Raw genomic sequence first — 22,261 nt, 5'->3', positions numbered from 1 at the left:
TATGTGTTTTAATATTTATTTGGTTGCGCAGGGTCTTAGTTATGGCAGGCGGGCTCCTTAGTTGCAGCCCGTGGGCTCCTTAATTGTGGCATGCGAACCCTAGTTGTGGCATGCATGTGGGATCTAGTTCCCTGACCAGGGATCGAACCTGGGCCCCCTGCATTGGGAGCACGGAGTCCTATTCACTGCACCACCAGGAAAGTCCCGATTTAATATTTTTAAATGGTTACTTTAAAATCATCCTTAGAAGCATTTCATGGGAATTTTAATATTTTTAAAAATAAAGAGGTATAGTGCCTATTAATTCTTTTATTCAGTAAAGACTTTGCTTGTCAACATGTTATCAGTCACTGCATTAAGCTGAGGACATTAATGGAAGGAAAAAAAAAACCAAAACGTAGGCACTGTCTTTGAGTGGCTTAGAGCCCTGCGGGGAGGGAGACAGACAGCACTTAATTTGATCTTGCAGTCTCACATTTCTGGGCTGGTTAGTTCTGTAACTAGAAAAGTGTTCAAGTTGAAAATTTTAGTAGGCTCTAATGATTATATTGCTTGAAAATCAAACGAAGCCTTTAGAAAATAGGTTAAAGGCTCAAATAAGATGTTGAAATTATTATTATAAATGATTTTAAATATAGGGAATAGGCTTTTGTTTTATTTAAACTAATGCTAAGACATAATCCACTGAATGTAGAAAACTTGGGAAAAAATGATTTTCTTAAAGGATTTTATGTTTAGTATTCTTTAAGCAAGAATATTGAATTTTATAAGTCAGAAGTTTTAGTACAATGTTTTTGTTTATTTTTCAGCTCACCTCAGGAAATCTCCATGTATGCACAAGTCACTCATCAAAAAGCCGAGGAGATCTATAGATATATTCACTATATATTTGACATGCAAATGTTGCCAAAATGATCTTAACAAAGGTAGTTTTAAATCTGATGCATGATCAGACTGCTCAGCGTGGGTTATCAAAGAACCCTCACAATACTAAATGCACTTCAATAATCATTGCTGTGGTTTGTGATTATCAGTTTAAAATATATAAATATTTCTATATCTGTTATTTTACACTATGTACATTTTTATTTATATAGAATATATAAATGATTAAAAAAGAAAACATCTGATGTTTAATAATCATTTTGGTTAGATAATGAAACTTTTTTATTGAACAAAAAGCTTATTGAAGGTACTATTAAGTAAAAGCTAGAGTGAAAGATATATTTTAGAATTTTCCCTAAGATCATTGTCATTTGTTAGCATTATAGGTTGATGTGTCTGCTGCCAGCTTAATGGTCATAAACAATTTTTCTCATATATCAACTATATTGAATAGATGTGGGTCGTAGGTGTATTGTGAGATAATGCCCCAGTAACTAGGAAAGTAGAAAATTTAACTGAATCCTAGTAACAGTCTAATCCTAGTAGTATGAACTCTGATCTATACTACTTTTTTTTTGGTTGAAGTACCATATTCAAAGAAGTGAAATCTTGGAATTGGAAAATTTCAGTATAGATGAGCTATGGAATGTGGACTTTCATCGTGACCCATAACATTGTGTCTATTATGCTACTAATTGTTGGGCAGTTGAACCAACCTCACAGCAGAGGGTTTCACTTAGACCTGGCATGGACTTCAAAGCTGATCTAATTCAAATTGCTTTTCTCTTTCCTATCAGATGGTAAACGTGAGGCCCAGAAACAAGTGACTTACTCAAGTTTAGACTGGGAAATCTAGAACAAGAACCCAGGAACTAGATACAGTTTTCTTTCACTAAAAAAGTTGCTCTGATTGTGAACTTAGCTCCTTTGGGATAGTATAAATTCTGAATTCTTCTAAAGCAGTTAATCTCTTATTTCTGCTGTTTAATAATTCTGTCAAAGCCAGAGAGAAAAGTTCTATAAATTATTGGCTCATGTGCAGTTCTCAGTTTGTTCTCTCTCAGGTTCAAATTCATCCTTCAGTATCTCGCTCCTTTATAATGGACTGGACTTTTTGAGCATTTCTCCCTAGTGAGCATGATTTAAGCTTTGTCAAATAGAAGGAGGAAAGGGGCTTCTTCTTCTGGTTCCAGTGTGCTGTTTTTTTGCTGCTACTCACTCCTGTTACATGGTGTCAGTGGTGCAGTGGGTAGGGACATCTGGCGGAGCTCTGTGCCCTGGCTGCACACCAGAAGCATGCAGTCCCTCAACAACCTCACATTGCCCTGGACTGATGACCTCCTTGCAGCACATCTCATGCAGACACCAATGTCCTCAGAGTCTGTGTGTTCACCCAACAGACAAAATATTTCATAAATTGATATGGTTTGAGGGACATAACCTAGAGGATTTCATTTATTTATGCTTGCTGTGTAGAGACCTCTATCCATATTTAAGCTGCAAGAGCCTCTTTCTATACTCTTCACAGGTTGCACTTAACTATCAACCCTATCGTTTATTGATCCATCTTACTGTCTGTCTTGAGCCCTTCAAGGCTTTCTTTTCCACTTTTAAGTCTCCTTTGGAGGTTACCTTAAACCTTACTAGTTTATCTAATGACCCAATGGAAAGAAACGGGAATAACCAGGTACCTGGAAGGTGGGATACAACAATTTTGACAGGACACATGGAATACGGGGAGTGGGGGTACGTTGTGGTTTGTGTCAAGTATATGCTATTTCAAAAATTATCTTTTTGTTTCGTATTACAGAATTTAACTACCTTCTAATTCTTTTTTAAAAAAATTTTTATTGGAGTATAGTTGATTTACAATGTTGTGAATACCTTCTAATTCTTAAAACACTATCCACTAACATCAAGCAGCATGGTATTACACCAAATATTGGCAACTTAGAGTTCTACAACAGAATTTTTTAGAGCTACTCTAAAATAACCTTTTCATTTGTTTCATCCTTCATCTATCAAAAATCTGTGGCAGAAACTATCATGGTAGTTTAAAGGAGAGTGATCTGTTTGCTTGCACTATTCTTCTTAAATTTTGTGTTTCTACAAATCCTATAGTTCTTTAGCTGCTGATTATTACTGACTAAATTCTTAAGAAACAAGAAAATGTACTTTTTCTAACAGTTCTGGTATTTTTCAAGGAAATGAACTGAACCATTAACAAACAAAATGCATTTTTTCTATGATCCAGTAATTAGAAAAACCAACTAAAACATGAATACTATAAAAGCAAATTTACTTTATTTGAACAACCTACCTGGAGAGAAAGTGGGTAAATATGTACTATAACCAGAGGGAAAAAAATTCTATGTCAAATTTTAAAGCATAATGGCATAATATGCTAAAAGAAGTTTATTTCTAAAGAAGCTGTCTGAAAGGAAAACAGTGTTTACTATGACATGACATAGTAACTTGACTCCTTACAATAGAAGAGCTATAACCTGAATGTTTGTCTAATCCAGTCTTTTAAATATTGAGACCAAATTTACGCCATGTCTGCTTAAGAATACAACAAAATCTGTTCTCTTATTCTACCTAATAAAAATACTGAAAAAGCAATAAATTAAATTTACATAGGTTTCATGGATGTGCCAATCACAAGTTTTAAGAAAAACAATCAGGAGAAAGCTTGTCAAATGGTTTAAACAACATGTACTGATAACTGAAACATTAGATCAACTCTGGCTTTTATACCAAGTGGTGACAACTGGTAACCTAAAGTTTTCATGAACTCAGTAGCTACCAATACAATCTATTTTTTAATTCTCCCCCACCTCTCCCCTTAAGGATAGCAACATTTTTTTGAATGCTTCTAAAAAACATCTGTAGGGAACATGATTTTCTTAAAGTAAAGAGACTAAGATGCTTATGAGAGACATCTATATATAACACATGAAACCTTTGAAAAAGAGTCTGCAATTTCATATGAAGCTACATTATAAAAAAAAATACATCCTTCAAATGAAGATACAAATAAACATCCTGGAAATATTGCTTCTTGATAAACATCCTGGAAATATTCTCATTTTTACTATGCAGAATCAGAGTTCGAAAAGTAAGAATCTTTCTCTTCTTCCTCTAAAGACTCCATAGCATTAGTGAACAGTTTTCCAATACCAGAGTTTTCTGCTAATTCTGTAAAGAGAAGTTTAATAAAAAGATTAATATATTTCTAAAAACAATTTCAATGAAATTGAAAATAACAGGAAACCAATTGGTAGATCTGCCCACTTGTGAGCAATTAATTTTAATACTATGTTAATAAAGAGACTACCCTATAATAGAACAGAGCTACAAAAGAAAGATGTAAGTATATTACCTTTGTTAAATGGGGTTTTTCTTCTTGATGGTGGAGTTGAAAAATCACTTTCAATCTACAAGAGAGTTCATATTAGCTAAGTGATGCCACCTCTGAAGCCTGCTTCATATGTAGACAAAATTCAGCATGCTTTATCCCAATAAAACATTACAAACTAATGCTACAGCAGTTAAAGGATAGCCTCTGAAAGTTGCCAAAATGTACTGAGTACTTATTCCATTACACTAGCAAAATTTGAATTCTCTGTACTTTAAATTCTTGGCTAAAATAGTAATTTATATGGCAAGTTTTAAGTATATACTGCATGCTTATATATACATCAGTGCTTCTTAAACTACTGGCCATGGCTATCTTTAAAAAATGAAAACAGAATAGAAAAGAAAATATGACAGAGTATACCCACTGTACTAAGGATAAGTATTATTGAAAGAAACTTTTGATATACAAACTCGTGTTCATAGATTGCCATGGAAATGTATTTTTTCCTGTGAAATGAGTCAAAACACTTACAACATCTAGCCCTCAAAAATCATTCAATGAGATAAACCAGTATCATCATGATCAAGAGGAGGAACCAAGATGGGGGAATAGAAGGACATGAAACTCACCTCTTCCCACAGATACATCAAAAATGCATCTACATGGGGAGCAGTTTTCTCAGGATAGCTTACTGAACACTGACAAAAGATATCAGACACCCAGAAGTGCAAGAAATATCTCCATATAACCCAGTAGGATGAAAGAAAAAATAAAGGAATTGGGATGAGACCTGCGGTGCTGGAAGGGAGCTGGAAAAGGGGAAATGTTCCTGCACCCTGGGAAACCCCTTCACTGGTGGGAAGATCAGCTGGGACAGAAAGGGAGCTTCATAGGCTTGGAAGAGAGCACAGCAGCCAGCTGGTGGCAGGCAGAACAGAGACAAGCACAGAGGATCTGTGCTACCTCGCTGCAATCCCCAGCCTGAGATGGTCGCCTGTCGGTGTGTGTGTGGGGTGGGGGGGAAACAGTGGGATGACTGGGTGCTGAAACTTGGGCTTCAGAGGACACACCTGGGGAGAGTACTGGGGTTGGCTGCACGGAGACAGCCTGAAGGGGCTGGAGAGTAGTTATGGGGCCTCAACCGAGGGTGTATGTGGAAGAAGCCCAGGCCGCCACAGAAGCAAAGCACTGTTGCTAAGGGGTGGGGTGCATGAAGGAAGAGAGGGGCGGGGCCTGCCATAGCAGCCTCTTTCTTGGGCTCTGGGAGCAGCACAATGGGTGCTCCTGTGGCTGGGATGGGACTAGCCTCGCAGCTGTAGGCTTTGTGTGTGACTGCATGCAGAGGCAGGGCTGGGGTCTGGGCTGCTTCCATAGCTCCCATGGTGGGTCCAGGTATGTGACTGCTGCGGTCCTGGTACCTAACTTTAGTGGATCTGCGCTGGCGGCTTTCTGAACACAGTGTCTGAGGGACACCACAGCCGACTACCTGCATTCCCACGGTGGAGGCGGGGCCAAGGGCAGTGCCAGTGACAGTGTACTTTGTGGGCTTGCAGACGTGACACACAGAGTGTACTCCCCAGTGGACAGCTTGAGCAATGGAATACTCAGTGGCTCTTCTCTCAGTGGGAGAGCTCTAGTTTCACCTACTTCACACTGCAGCTCAGAAACGGATCTAGGGGCTTCTACTCCAACAACTGGGGAGCAGATGCTGCCCCCAACAGGGCTGTGACAACCAGAGAGCAAAGAAGAGACCCTGCTCAATATCCAGTGCAGGCTCTAGTCACCACACGAGTCATACACCCTATGAAAGGGACACTGGCCAGCACACACTGAAGGAAAATGCAGCAGACATCCCTACTAGAAACAGCCCATGCACCAAAAATATTAGACTTATGCAGGCTACAAACGGATGCTCCCACATAAAAACAGCCCTTCAAGGCCACAGTAAATAATTATTTCTCCTAAGCTCACAGAGTCAGAGAAATAAAAGTAAAATGAAGAAGTAGTGGAACCACTCCCAATTAAAAGATCAAGAGAACTCTCCTGAAAGAACAAACAACAAAACAGACCTCTTCAGTCTAACAGACACTGAGTTCAGAAAGGAAATAATGAAAATACTGAAGGAATTAAGAAGGGCTATTGATAGAAATGAAGATTACTGTAAAAAGAAACTATAAACTATAAAGAGGAACTAAGAAGAACTGGAAAACTTATTTGCCCAGATGAAAACTGAGCTAAAGGCAATGAATAACAGAATGAATAATGCAGAGGAACAAAGAAGTGATCTGAAAGAATAAGAGAAATCACCCAATTAGAAGAGCAGAGAGCCAAATGTAAAGAAAAATGAAACCAATAGAAGAGACCTATGGGATAATATAAAGCATGCCAATCTATACATAATAGGGATCCCAGAAGGAGAAGAAAGAAAAAAGGGGATTGAAAATGTATCTGAAGAAATTATGGTTGAAAACTCCCCAAACCTAAAGAAGGAAACAGATATCCAGGTACAGGAAGCACAGAGGGTCCCAAACAAGATGAACCCAAACAGACTTACACCAAGACATAATTAAAATGACAAAAGTTAAAGAGAGGATTCTAAAGGCAGCAAGAGAAAAACAAAGATTTAATTATAAGGAAACCCTCATAAGGCAATCAGCTGATTTCTCTACATAAACATTGCAGGCCAGAAGGGAATGGCAGGATATAAAGTCCTGAAAGGGAAAAACCTGCAACCTAGGATACTCTACCCAGCAAGATTATCATTTAGAATAGGAGAGATAAAGAATTGCTCAGACAAGCAAACACTAAGAGTACAGCAATACTAAACCTATCCTAAAGGAAATATTGAAAGGTCTTCTCTAAATAGAAAAGAAGCAAGAATCTATAGGAAAGAGAAAATCACAATTGGAAAGTAAATCAATCAAATAAGCCAGGACAGACTAAAAAAAAAAAAATCAAAAAATTTCTGTGAAAGTGATGATAACCACAATGAACAGCAAAAAGATTAACATGAAGATGTAAAAGAAGACATCAAAATAATAAAGATGTGGGGGAGGAGAGTAAGAAAATGTACATTTTTTTTTCTATAATGTGTTTGAGCTTACATGACTACCAGTCTAAAGCAAGTAGATATAGGAAGGGGTTAACATACTTGAAAAACAGAGTAACAACAAATCAAAAACATACAATAGATGCACAAAAACCAAAAAGAACACAAGGATAAAGAAAACCATCAAACTGCAAAAGGAAAAACAAACAGAAAAAGGGACAAAGAAGAAATATAAAATCAATGGGAAAACAAGGTTTAAACGGCAAGAAATTCATATCTATCAATAATTACCTTAAATGTCAATGCACCAAATGTTCCAATAAAAAGACACAGAGTGGCAGATGGGATAAAAAAAAAAAAGAACCTACAATATGCTGCCTACAAAGAGACCCACTTTAGGGCAAAGAACACAAATAGATTGAAAGCAAGGGAGTGGAAAAAGATATTTCATGGAAATGGGAATGAGAAGAAAGCAGGGGCCGCAATACTCATTATCAGACAAAACAGACTTTAAAACAAAGAAAGATAAAGAAAGACACTATAGATTTTGGAGATTAATCCTTTGTCAGTTGCTTCATTTGCAAATATTTTCTCCCATTCTGAGGGTTGTCTTTTGGTCTTGTTTATGGTTTCCTTTGCTGTGCAAAAGCTTGTCAGTTTCATTAGGTCCCATTTGTTTATCTTTGTTTTTATTTCCATTTCTCTAGGAGGTGGGTCCAAAAGGATCTTGCTGTGATTTATGTCATAGAGTGTTCTGCCTATGTTTTCCTCTAAGAGTTTGGTAGTTTCTGGCCTTACATTTAGGTCTTTAATCCATTTTGAGCTTATTTTTGTGTATGGTGTTAGGGAGTGATCTAATCTCATACTTTTAAATGTCCCTGTCCAGTTTTCCCAGCACCACTTATTGGAGAGACTGTCCTTTCTCCACTGTACATTCCTGCCTCCTTTATCAAAGATAAGGTGACCATATGTGCGTGGGTTTATCTCTGGGCTTTCTATCCTGTTCCATTGATCTATCTTTCTGTTTTTGTGCCAGTACCACACTGTCTTGATTACTGTAGCTTTGTAGTATAGTCTGAAGTCAGGGAGCCTGATTCCTCCAGCTCTGTTTTTCGTTCTCATGCAGCTCAATAGCAAAAAAACAAACAACCCAATCCAAAAATGGGCAGAAGACTTAAATAGGCATTTCTCCAAAGAAGATATACAGACTGCCAACAAACACATGAAAGAATGCTCAACGTCATTAATCATTAGAGAAATGCAAATCAAAACTACAATGAGATATCATCTCACACCAGTCAGGATGGCCATCATCAAGAAATCTAGAAACAATAAATGCTGGAGAGGGTGTGGAGAAAAGGGAACACTCTTGCACTGCTGGTGGGAATGTGAATTGGTACAGCCGCTATGGAGAACAGTATGGAGGTTCCTTAAAAAAGTAAAAATAGAACTACCATATGACCCAGCAATCCCACTACTAGGCATATACCCTGAGAAAACCATAATTCAAAAAGAGACATGTACCAGAATGTTCATTGCAGCTCTATTCACAATAGCCCAGAGATGGAAACAACCTAAGTGTCCATCATCGGATGAATGGATAAAGAAGATGTGGCACATATACACAATGGAATATTACTCAGCCATAAAAAGAAACGAAACTGAGCTATTTGTAATGAGGTGGATAGACCTAGAGTCTGTCATACAGAGTGAAGTAAGTCAGAAAGAGAAAGACAAATACTGTATGCTAACACATATATATGGAATTTAAGAAAAAAAATGTCATGAAGAACCTAGGGGTAAAACAGGAATAAAGACACAGACCTACTGAGAATGGACTTGAGGATATGGGGAGGGGGAAGGGTAAGCTGTGACAAAGCAAAAGAGAGGCATGGACATATATACACTACCAAACGTAAGGTAGATAGATAGTGGGAAGCGGCCGCATAGCACAGGGAGATCAGCTCGGTGCTTTGTGACCACCTGGAGGGGTGGGATAGGGAGGGTGGGAGGGAGGGAGACGCAAGAGGGAAGGGATGTGAGAACAGATGTATATGTATGACTGATTCACTTTGTTATAAAGCAGAAACTAATAAAAAAATGCAAAAAGAAAAAAAAAGAAAGACACTAAAAGGATCAATATAAGAAGAGGATATTACACTTGTCAATATATATGCACCCAATATAGAAGCACCCAGAGACATAAAACAAATACTAACAGATATAAAGAGAGAAACTGATGGGAATACAATAGCAGTAGGAGACTTTAACACCTCACTCACATCAATGGACATATCTTCGAGACAGAAAATCAATAAGGCAACAGAGATGCTAAATGATAAAATATCATCATGATCCCCACTTCATAACACATATGAATAAAATGAGATTAGAAAGCTCAAATAGCTTGCCTTGTCATAAAGCTGGTATGGAGTCAGACTTTGAAATCAAAAGTTTTAATACTAAATCCTTTGCTCTTTCTATCCTCACACACTCACTGGCTACAAATGAAACCAAAATTTCATTCTTGTAAGGAATGGACTGGAAAAAGAAAATCTGAGAAACACTGAGAGGGCATCTGCCCACACCTTCAATTATGGAGTAGAGGTTTCTTTTGAAGAATTTAGTCTCCAGGCTGATTTTAAACCAAGGTTGCCAGAGGTATCTACCATTTCCTGGGAACAAATAAAGCCTACAAAGATTAGGTCTGATTAGGTAATCCTAATGTTAAGTTTAGAGACTCTCTGAGAGGAATTATACTCTAGCAGGTGTGCAGTATAAATATTTCAGTGTGGGTGAGGGAGAAAGATGGCCATAACCTGGTCAGAAGGAATATACCCTCAGGGAATAAGGTAGTCTCCCATTTTACCTCCATCCAGAAATTATCATTCTCTAAGACTGGCTATTTACTTTGAGGAAATTTGAGGTGAATTACCTTTTCCAGAATACTTATAGTTTTATCTGGATATAAATTATTCAGATTAAAATCAGAAATTAAAAATTTAAAAATTAATTCAAGAGGATTCTCCTAATCTTTTCTCAAAGGGATACAGATCACTGTAAGGCAATTTTGAGTTAAAATTTTTTCTGTAATTAGATTTTGAGTTAAAATTTTTTCTGTTATTGACATACACACCATATAAAATCAAGTAGCTGAATCTGAAAAAATCTGAAACCATTTTGAATCTGCAGAGGATTTAATGAAATTTCTTATTCTATGACAATCACAACTCAATTAGTGTGGATTATTCCCCAATCATTGAATAGATATGCTTTTGTTTTGTGTGAAATGTCTCTAACCTATATGTGTTCTTTCCACCCTGCCAGATTCCTCAAATGAAAATTCTCACCTTGCTCAAATGCTTCAGTCTATGAGCTGCCATCCATAATCCTACAGCACTTAAGTACTTACCTCACTCATAGCCTCATAATTTACTTGTATTAGGCTGTAAGCAACTTGAAGGCAGGGACTGTTATATAACATAACTACAACAATTTGCCATATATTATAGTTGTTCAATAGTTATGTGTTGAATAAATGAATGGTGAATAAAAATACTTACTGTTTTTTTCTTGATATTGCCCCAGACAGTGCCACCTTTACTTTTATGGGTTTTTTGCATATGAAAAACATATTTATCACAGTCAGCCCTGTTTAAATATAAAATAACAAGTCAACATTAACTACCATACTTTTATCCACAGGTTGAACAGCAACTGACAAAATGAATTCAAAATGTTTCAATATTTTAAAAGTAAATTTTCTTTTCCATTTTTAAAAAGGCAATCATGTACCGATGATCTAAGACTGTTTTGGAAAATGATGGTTTTACCCATTGTCTTTTGTCCCATTTGTGCTCTTTCCAATCTCTATCTTGCTGCCTGTCTTTTCTAAAACTCACAGAGACTTCTTGTCCCTTGATTTGCTTTTGTTATACCTTTCACTCCTTTCTCTTATTCATGTCTTCCTTCCCTCTCCAGGTTGAATCTTAAAAGTTGATCATTTTAAGGATAAGTCTGGTGATGAAAGCCCTCAATTAATTTATGGCTTCCAACTGTGTTTAGTCTTCAGTTCAGCTCATAAGCCTTTTATTTCTACATAGTTACATCTTTCTTATATCCCCCATACCAACTAAGACTTTTTTTTCATTTTTTTTTACCTTATCTCTCTCCCTTCTCATTCTTTGCAAATAAGCTTGACTCATAATTTACAGATGAAAACTGAAGCCACATGTAATGTTGTTCTCAATTTCCCCAACAATTACTTATGACAGTAAATACAGCTGAACACCAATTCTAATACTCTCTTTTGGCTTCAAGATCCTATATGATTGACTATCCCTTCCTTTATGACTATTTGGGAGCAACCTTAAAGGTATGACGTGTAGAAATGTGTAAATGTGTGACATATTAAGATAGTAATGTGAACCACAAACTCTGCTGCATAGCAAGTGAATAAGCCTAGCCAGTGGTTCAGGATCAGCACCTCATGGGTCTGTTGTCCTGAACAAACCAGAGACTTCGGGATTAATAAAAAAAAAACTGTTTTGTTACTTAATATTGTTATGAGAAGGAAACTAACTGCTAGAGTTGGTGAAGTCAAGAGATTGAAGAGGTCTAGGAAACTCATATTTTAAAAATAAAGAAGTTTTAGGAAATATATTCTTGATATAAATGAGCCCATCATATGCTCTATAAGGAAAAAAAGCCATTTTCCTTAATTGTAAAAGTGATACATATAAAAAAGTAATGTCACAACCTGTATCAGTGTAATTCTACAATATAGAGATAATGGCTGGTGATATTTTTGGTCAGGAAATTTCCTTTCTCTTATGAATACATGTTATGTAAACTGGGATCATACTGTATGTAGTTTTATTTCTTAGCTTTTAAAAATTATCCACTGAACATTATATCATTAAAAATTCTTGAAGGCATCATTTTAAATTGTTATATATTATTCTATTATATGGACAAATCCTAATTTCTTCTTTATTTTTAAAATTTATTTTATTTTTTATTTTTGGCTGCGTTGGGTCTTTGTTGCTGCATGCGGGCTTTCTCTAGTTGTGGTGAGCGGGGGCTACTTTTCGTAGGGGTGCACGGGCTTCTCATTGCGGTGGCTTCTCCTGTTGCGGAGCAGGGGCTCTAGGCATGCAGGCATCAGTAGCTGCGGCTCGCGGACTCGAGCGTGGGCTCAGTAGTTGTGGCACACAGGCTTAGTTGCTCCACGGCACGTGGGATCTTCCCAGATCAGGGCTCAAACCCGTGTCCCCTGCATTGGCAGGCAGATTCTTTTTTTTTTTTTTTTTTGACAGTTTTGCTTTATTTATTTATGGCTGTGTTGGGTCTTCGTTTCTGTGCGAGGGCTTTCTCTAGTTGTGGCAAGCGGGGGCCACTCTTCATCGCGGTGCGCGGGCCTCTCACTGTCGCAGCCTGTCTTGTTGCGGAGCACAGGCTCCAGACCCGCAGGCTCAGTAGCCGTGGCTCACGGGCCCAGTTGCTCTGCGGCATGTGGGATCTTCCCGGACCAGGGCTCAAACCCGTGTCCCCTGCATTGGCAGGCAGACTCTCAACCACTGTGCCACCAGGGAAGCCCCGGCAGGCAGATTCTTAACCACTGCGCCACCAGGGAAGTCTGACAAATCCTAATTTCTTGACTTTCCTTATTGTTGGACATTTAGGTCATTTCCAAATTTTCAGTATTGTGTGGTGAACATCTTTGTTCATACAAATGTGCATACATACATACAACCTCACATTTCCTCAGAAATAAAATTCAAGGTCCAAAGGGATGACTATTTTAAAGCTAATGATTTGGCCAAAGTGCTTACTAAAAACTGTGTCCAAAATTATATGCTCCCCAGAAATAAACCCACACACCTCTGGGTCAATTAATCTTCAACAAAGGAGGCAAGAATATACAATGGAAAAAAGTCTCTTCAGCTAGTGGTGTTGAGAAAGTTGGACAGCTACATGTAAATCAATGAAGTTAGAACACACCCTCACACCATACACAAAAATAAACTCAATATGGGTTAAACTCTTAAATATAAGACATGACACCATAAAACTCCTAGAAGAGAACATAGGCAAAAACATTCTCTGACATAAATGATACCAATATTTTCTTAATCAGTCTCCCAAAACAATAGAAATAAAAGCCAAAAATAAATAAATGGGACCTAATCAAACTTACAAGCTTTTGTGGAGCAAAGGGAACCATAAGCAAAACAAAAAGCCTACAGACTGGGAGAAAATATATGCAAATGATGTGACCAACAAGGGCTTTATTTCCAAAATATACAAACAGCTCATACAACTCAACCACGAAAAAAACAAACAACCCAATCGAAAAATGGGCAGAAGACCTAAATAGACATTTCTCCAAAGAAGACATATAGATGGCCAACAAACACATGAAAAGATGCTCAACATCACTAATTATTAGAGAAATGCAAATCAAAACTGCAATGAGGTATGACCTCACACCAGTCAGAATGGCCATCATCAAAAAATCTACAAACAATAAATGCTGGAGAGGGTTTGGAGAAAAGGGAACCCTCTTGCACTGTTGGTGGGAGCGTAAACTGGTGCAGCCACTATGGAGAACACTATGGAGGTTCCTCAAGAAACTAAAAATAGAGTTGCCATATGATCCAGCAATCCCACTCCTTGGCATATATCCAGACAAAACTATAATTCAAAAAGATAACATGCACCCCTGTGTTCATAGCAGCATTATTCACAATAGCCAAGACATGGAAGTAATCTAAATGTCCATCGACAGATGAATGATAAAGAAGATATGGTACATATACACAATGGAACACTACTCAGCCATGAAAAAGAATGAAATAATGCCATTTGCAGCAATATGGATGGACCTAGAGACTGTCATACAGAGTGGAGTTAAGTCAGAAAGAGAAAGACAAAAACCATATGATATCACTTATATGTGGAATCTAAAATGTGACACAAATGAACCTATCTACCAAACAGAAACAGACTCACAGACAGAGAAAACAGATTTGTGGTTGCCAAAGGGGAGAGGGGGTGTGGGAGGGATGGATTGGGAGTTTGCGATTAGCAGATGCAAACTATTATATATAGAATGGATAAACAACAAAGTCCTACTGTATAGCACTGGGAACTATATTCAATATCCTGTGATAAACTATAATGGAAAAGAATGTGAAAAAGAATATATATATGTATAACTGAATCACTTTGCTGTACAGCAGAAATTAACATTGTAAATCAACTATACTTTAATAAAATAAATTTAAAAAAATTTAAAAAATTATATGCTCAATATACTTTCACCTGCACTAAATACTAAAAGTAAAAAATAATTTGTGGATTGCTAGGGAAAAATTATGTTTTTTGCTGAGTAAATGCAAATTAAAATTTCACTAAGCTTCATGAGAGTACTAAGTGCTTTTTTTTTTTCAGTCATGATCATCTGGCTTCTATCTCTCACACCCCATGGAAATTGCTCTTAACAAGATCAGCACTGGCCTGCTTAATTGCCAAATGAATAGCCTATTTTCAGGCCTCATTTTTACCATTTTCCATTTTTTTCTCTGTGTTATATGACTGTTGGCCACCCATATGTTTTCTTAATTTTATTTATTTATATTTCAAAATAATGCTTATGTTCAAATCATGTGAAATTCAAAAGTCTTCCTCTTATTTGTCCCAAGCTTTCTTAGTTCTTCTCCCTAAGGATCACCAATGTTTTCAGTTGCTTATGTATCCCTTCAGAGATATTTAATCACATAAAAGTAATTATGTGATTTTAATCACATAAAAGCAATATATTTAAATCACATAAAAGCAACTGTTTTATATTTAATCACATAAAAGCACTCACAAGTATACACACACACACACAGTCCCAATTTATACAAATGGTAACACATAATTAACCACATCTAACTTTTTGCATTTAATATACCTTGGACATTTTACCATAAGTACATAAAGAATTTCTTCATTAATTTCTATGGCTACATAATGTATCAGAATTTATTTGATTAGTCCCTAATTGATGGACATTTGTTTCCAGTCTTTTGTCATTATAAACAATACTGCAATGAATTAGTGGTACACTCACAATTCTTGAAGTAGGATTGCTAAGTCAAAGAGAATATGCATTTATAATTTTGATAGATATCAACAAATTACTGCCTGCAGAGACTGAACTAATTTACCTTCTCACTAGTAATGCATGAGAATGGCCTTCCTTTTCTCGTTTATTTGTAGGAGTGTTATAACGGGGAAATTAGCCTTTTTCCTGTGATGAGTTCCACAGATTGTTTTCTCAGACTGTCATCTGTCTTTTGATTGTTTATGGTGGTTGGTACCAGGTAAAATGTTTTATTTGCTATATGATTGACTTGATCATACTTTTTGTTAGTGGTTTCTGGTTCTTCTGAGGTTATAAAAAAATTCTCTAAGGTGTTTTTTTTTTTTTTTCCCGGTATGCGGGCCTCTCACTGTTGTGGCCTCCCCCGTCGCGGAGCACAGGCTCCGGACGCGCAGGCTCCGGATGCGCAGGCTCAGCGGCCATGGCTCACGGGCCCAGCCGCTCCGCGGCATATGGGATCCTCCCAGACCGGGGCACGAACCCGTATCCCCTGCATCGGCAGGCGGACTCTCAACCACTTGCGCCACCAGGGAGGCCCTCTAAGGTGTTTTTAAGGTATATTTTATAGTTTAATTCTTTACAGGCAAAACTTTGACCCATTTGGAATCTAATGTAAAGTGTCACTTGTGTACTGACACTATTGAATAACACCCCTCCTTGTGGAAACTGTCCATCCTTGAATTCTAGGAACTATTCTTTCATGATTTTTTTAAAATAATGATGACACCTTTCATTACTGACATCTACTCTCTTCAACTCATGGAATGTTAAAAGTTGATGCAGAGAATTACAGTATCATATGCACAAATACTTACCTATTTATGGAGGCTAGCATGCCAGGACTGACATGCTGACACTGAGGAGTTTTTGCCAGTGGAAAGATAACCGATGATGGAGTTGTTGGATTTCTGTCCATATTTGGCAGAATATCATCCTCTTCTTGACTGTCCCGGAAACTTGGTAACTAGAAAGCAAATATATATTACTGACAGGCACTCCTAAAAATGGAATTCCTCATTATCATGAATTGTTTTTTTGGGGGGATGATAAGTTGTTTTCTGTCTTATAATTTCACAACTGAGTAACTAATTCAATCAAGTAATTCAATCCTTAATTAAGATTTTACTTACCTTTATATTAAAACCTTAGAAAAAGTGGACTTCTGCCACAGAAAATGAACTAATTCACTGCTATTTCTATTGCTTTTAAAATGTTGCTACTGTTGCATTTAGGCCAAAACATATATAGAACCTGAAATGATGGGGGAATAATATAAAGGGTACAATGCCTAAAGGACCATGGTTTTTGTGCAGAGAACATAGTAAGAGTCTCAGATGGCTCCCTTAAAATACCTCCCTTCATAACCTGTGCAGGCAAAAAGAGAGCCCAGATAATGATGTTATTACTAAATTCTTAAATCACTGTGTAGCCTTTTAAAATTGGAGATGATTTAACAACACTGTGAAATGGGCAGAAGAAAAAAATTACCCTTAAGTGTAGCTCACTAAAACAAATCTCAGTTTTTATGCTTAATAGTCCAGTTGTCTATATCCATCCATTTTTGCATCACTTTAATCTTAATATTCTTAACATTTTATATTTAGAGTCTAGAAAGTCTCAGATTTGCACTTAATATCTGCACTATATTTAACTGTGTTTATGAAGTACCTCCTTACTGGATATATAGATTGTTTCCAGCTTTTTGCTGTGAAGATAAATGTACAAGGAGTACCTTTGTGAAGATTTTTGCCTTCTTTTGAATTTCTTAGGATAAACTCCCATGAATAGATATAATCTTTATGGCTCTCATATATTGCCATAATGCTTTCCAAAAGCTAAGATTCAATTATGTATACACTGGCATATGACTATATCAACATGCCTACTGCTTTTTATTAGTGAATATTTTAACTTATTTTTTTAAAAGATTCTGTAATTTAGAAGGTATATATATAATTTACTTTGTTTTCCTTTGATAGCTAGTTAAAATGCCCCTAAGTGTTCATTCAGCCTTTTGAATTTCTTCTTGCCTGCTTTTTTCCTGTGAGTTTGATACTTTTTATTATTCCAGTAACATCTGAATGAGTTTTTTATATTATACATATTATTGTCTTTATCTGTTGCAAATATTTTATCCCAGTCACTGAAGTTTTTAGTTTTGTGATTTTTCATACTACAAAAATTCTTGTATACATTCAAATCTGTCAATCTCATGCTGTCACTTAATCCCTCCTCCCAATTTACTATGCAATAGGTAATAATCTTTTCTTATCACCCCCCCTTTCTAAGTTTGCCTCACTGCATATGAATTTTAAATATATATGTTTGGTCTATCTCTGGATTTTCTATTTGGTTCTACAACCATTACTTCTGAACCCCACTGAAGGGGAGACTCTAGCCACTGATGAGGATGGCATCAGACTGCTTCTTATACTATACTATACTTTACTATACTATACTTTGGCATATCAGTGAGGGCTATCAATCCTTGGCCTAAATATTAGGGATGAACACTAACCATACATAAAATGAAAGATACAAAAGTCAGTATAAAGAAAACAATGATTTCATACATTTAAGATGCTTACCAGTACTCTATGATGCTGCAAAGGTGTACTGAAAAAATCATCATGGTCATCTTTTGGCAACTGTTCCAGAAAATCCCTCATCTGCTGCTTCCTTTTAAGAGTTCCCACTTTGGCAGTTATCTTAATAGTTTGCTTCTTATCAGAATCACTGATCTTGTCTTAAGAATCAGAAAAACATTTTGATAAGGATTTAGTCATTTATACTAACTGCTCTATAAGGTGAACAGCCTTTGTAAATTCTGAATTGTGTATTCACATTAAATAAACTCAGTCTCTGTTGTTAATATTTCCAAGCCTCTGATATAACAAATGATTCTTTCTACACTGGGATCTGCGCAATGTGATTAGATTACAAGACTACTCAGGAAGAAATTACATTAGGATTAGGTAGCGTGAGGTTGAAAAGGTTCTTTACCTGTGAGAAAGGTTGCCTCTCACACTTCTCTCACTGACTACCTAACTTATTGATTTTGCTAAAATATAAACCTTATTGAATTAGGACAGGTATACTGAATATTCCCTAAAGCCTGTTATAGGACTTCTCTGGCAGAAACTCTGGCCAGGAGTGTGTACTCCTGGGGACTATAAAAACTAAATTTATTCTGAGTTGTATTATGAATTATTAGGGGGCCCTACCCAAGTGGCCTCAAATAAACTTAGACCCTTAGAACAATAATCCAGTTATTGAAATCTCCGGATCCAACTGCAGATTTCCTAGAACAAACTCAAAGCACAAGGCTGCTAAGGCTACTACTGATGTAAGTAGCTAGGTCAGACTGAAAAATTAAACAGATGATCCTTGGAGTTCTTCCTAGCTTTAAAATTCTAAAAACAACAAAAAATACCTATAATAAAACACATGGATAAATAGAAAATACATCTAATGAGTGATCAGAAATTGATACTGATCAGGAAACTTGCACAAGCCTTTTTAGATAGCCTCATCCACCAGAGGGCAGACAGGAGAAGCAAGAAGAACTACAATTCTGCAGCCTGTGGAACAAAAACTACATTCACAGATAGACAAGATGAAAAGGCAGAGGGTTATATACTAGAAGAAGGAACAAGATAAAACATTAGAAAAACAACTAAATGAAGTGGAGATAGGCAACCTTCCAGAAAAAGAATTCAGAAAAATGATAGTGAAGATGATCCAGGACCTCGGAAAAAGAATGGAGGCAAACATATAGAAGATGCAAGAAATGTTTAACAAAGATCTAGAAGCATTAAAAAACAAACAAACAGAGATGAACAACACAATAACTGAAATGAAAAATACACTACAAGGAATCAATAGCAGAATAACTGAGGCAGAAGAACGGATAAGTGACCTGGCAGACAGAATGGTGGAATTCACTGCCGTGGAACAGAATAAAGAAAAAAGAATGAGGAAAAATGAAGACAGCCTAAGAGACCTCTGGGACAACATTAAACGCAACAACATTTGCACTATAGGGGTCGCAGAAGAAGAAGAGAGAAAGGACCCGAGAAAATATTTGAAGAGATTATAATCAAAAACTTCCCTAACATGGGAAAGGAAATAGCCACCCAAGTCCAGGAAGGGCAGAGAGTCCCATATAGGATAAACCCAAGGAGAAACACGCCAAGACACACAGTAATCAAATTGGCAAAAATTAAAGACAAAGAAGAATTGAATGCAGCAAGGGAAAAACTACAAATAACATACAAGGGAACTCCCATAAGGTTAACAGCTGATTTCTCAGCAGAAACTCTACAAGCCAGAAGGGAGTGGCATGATATACTTAAAGTGATGAAAGGGAAGAACCTACAACCAAGATTACTCTACCTGGCAAGGATCTCATTCAGATTTGATGGAGAAATCAAAAGCTTCACAGACAAGTAAAAGCTAAGAGAATTCAGCACCACCAAACCAGCTCTACAACAAATGCTAAAGGAACTTCTCTAAGTGGGAAACACAAGAGAAGAAAAGGACCTACAAAAACAAACCCAAAACAATTAAGAAAATGGTAAAAGGAACATACATATCAATAATTACCTTAAACGTGAATGGATTAAATGCTCCAACCAAAAGACACAGGCTTACTGAATGGATACAAAAACAAGACCCATATATATGCTGTCTACAAGAGACCCACTTCAGACCAAGGGACACATTCAGACTGAAAGTGAGGGGATGGAAAAAGATATTCCATGCAAATGGAAATCAAAAGAAAGCTGGACTAGCAATACTCCTTTCAGATAAAATAGACTTTAAAATAAAGAAAGTTACAAGAGACAAGGAAGGACACTACATAATGTCAAGGGATCAATCCAAGAAGAAGATATAACAATTATAAATATATACGCACCCAACACAGGAGCACCTCAATACATAAGGCCACTGCTAACAGCTTTCAAAGAGGAAATCAAGAGTAACACAATAATAGTGGGGGATGTTAACACCTCACTTACACCAATGGACAGATCATCCAAACAGAAAATTAATAAGGAAATACCAACTTTAAAACACAATGGACCAGACAGATTTAATTGATATTTATAGGACATTCCATCCAAAAACAGGTTACACTTTCTTCTCAAGTGCGCACGGAACATTCTCCAGGATAGATCACATTTTGGGTTCCAAATCAAGCCTCAGTAAATTTAAGAAAATTGAACTCACATCAAGCATCTTTTCTGACCACAATGCTACGAGATTAGAAATCACTTACAGGGAAAATAATGTAAAAAACACAAACACATGGAGGCTAAACAATACGTTACTAAATAACGAAGAGATCACTGAAGAAATCAAAGAGGAAATCAAAAAATACCTAGAGACAAATGATAATGAAAACACAATGATCCAAAACCTATGGGATGCAGCAAAGCAGTTCTAAGAGGGAAGTTTATAGCTATACAAGCCTATCTGAAGAAACAAGAAAAATCTCAAATAAACAATCTAACCTTACACCTAAAGGAACTAGAGAAAGAAGAACAAACAAAACCCAAAGTTAGCAGAAGGAAAGAAATCATAAAGATCAGAGCAGAAATAAATGAAATAGAAACAAAGAAAACAACAAAGATCAATAAAACTAAAAGCTGGTTCTTTGAGAAGATAAACAAAATTGATAAACCATTAGCCAGACTCATCAAGAAAAAGGAGAGGACTCACGTCAATAAAATTGGAAATGAAAAAGGAGAAGTTACAACAAATTCTTAGAAAGGTATAACCTTCTAAGACTAAACCAGGAAGAAATAGAAAATAGGAACAGACCAATCACAAGTAATGAAATTTGAAACTGTGATTAAAAATCTTCCAACAAACAAAAGTCCAGGACCAGATGGCTTCACAGGTGAATTCTATCAAACATTTAGAGAAGAGCTAACACTCATCCTTCTCAAACTCTTCCAAAAAATTGCAGAGGGAGAAACACCCCCAAACTCATTCTATGAGGCCACCATCACCCTGATACCAAAACCAGACAAAGATAGTACAAAATAAGAAAATTACAGACCAATATCACCAATGAATATAAATGCAAAAGTCCTCAACAAAACACTAGCAAACAGAATCCAACAACACATTAAAAGGATCATACACCATGATCAAGTGGGATTTATCCCAGGGATGCAAGGATTCTTCAATATATGCAAATCAATGTGATATACCATATTAACAAATTGAAGAATAAAAACCATATGATCATCTCAATAGATGCAGAAAAAAAGCTTTTGACAAAATCCAACACCCATTTGTGATAAAAACTCTCCAGAAAGTGGGCATAGAGGGAACCTACCTCAACATAATAAAGGCCATATATGACAAACCCACAGCAAACATCATTCTCAATGGTGAAAAACTGAAAGCATTTCCTCTAAGATCAGGAACAAGACAAGGATGTCCACTCTCGCCACTATTATTCAACATAGTTTTAGAAGTCCTAGCCACGGCATTCAGAGAAGAAAAAGAAATAAAAGGAATACAAATAGGAAAGGAAGTAAAACTGTCACTGTTTGATACTATACATGATACTATACATAGAGAATCCTAAAGATGCCACCAGAAAACTACTAGAGCTAATCAGTGAATTTGGTAAAGTTGCAGGATACAAAATTAATACACAGAAATCTCTTGCATCCCCATACATTAATGATGAAAAATCTGAAAGAGCAATTAAGGAAACACTCCCATTTACCACTGCAACAAAAAGAATAAAATACCGAGGAATAAACCTAGTTAGGGAGAAAAAAGACCTGTATGC

General features: G+C 36.6%; 2 protein-coding genes across 5 annotated transcripts in view; one reads left to right on the top strand and one right to left on the bottom strand.

The window, feature by feature from the left end:
• FANCM (FA complementation group M) overlaps positions 1-1,073 on the top strand; it is a 56,548-nt gene extending 55,475 nt beyond the window's left edge. For 2 of the 3 annotated variants that reach the window (XM_060096274.1, XM_060096273.1), the window contains exon 23: positions 810-1,073. In XM_060096274.1, coding sequence (XP_059952257.1) covers positions 810-915 — 106 coding nt within the window. In that variant the 3' untranslated portion in view covers positions 916-1,073. The remainder of the gene's footprint in view (positions 1-809) is intronic. The other variant, XM_060096275.1, reaches the window with a different exon arrangement.
• A 1,666-nt stretch (positions 1,074-2,739) lies between these two features.
• Positions 2,740-22,261, bottom strand: part of MIS18BP1 (MIS18 binding protein 1) — a 61,557-nt gene continuing 42,035 nt past the window's right edge. For both annotated transcript variants that reach the window (XM_060096272.1, XM_060096271.1), the window contains exons 11-15: positions 18,036-18,193; positions 16,263-16,411; positions 10,859-10,946; positions 4,268-4,322; positions 2,740-4,083 (exon numbers count right to left, since the gene is read on the bottom strand). In XM_060096272.1, coding sequence (XP_059952255.1) covers positions 3,980-4,083; positions 4,268-4,322; positions 10,859-10,946; positions 16,263-16,411; positions 18,036-18,193 — 554 coding nt within the window. In that variant the 3' untranslated portion in view covers positions 2,740-3,979. The remainder of the gene's footprint in view (positions 4,084-4,267; positions 4,323-10,858; positions 10,947-16,262; positions 16,412-18,035; positions 18,194-22,261) is intronic.

Source organism: Mesoplodon densirostris, chromosome 4 (assembly GCF_025265405.1).
Source record: "Mesoplodon densirostris isolate mMesDen1 chromosome 4, mMesDen1 primary haplotype, whole genome shotgun sequence".
NCBI lineage: Eukaryota > Metazoa > Chordata > Mammalia > Artiodactyla > Ziphiidae > Mesoplodon > Mesoplodon densirostris.
This window is presented reverse-complemented; position numbering and strand designations above follow the sequence as displayed.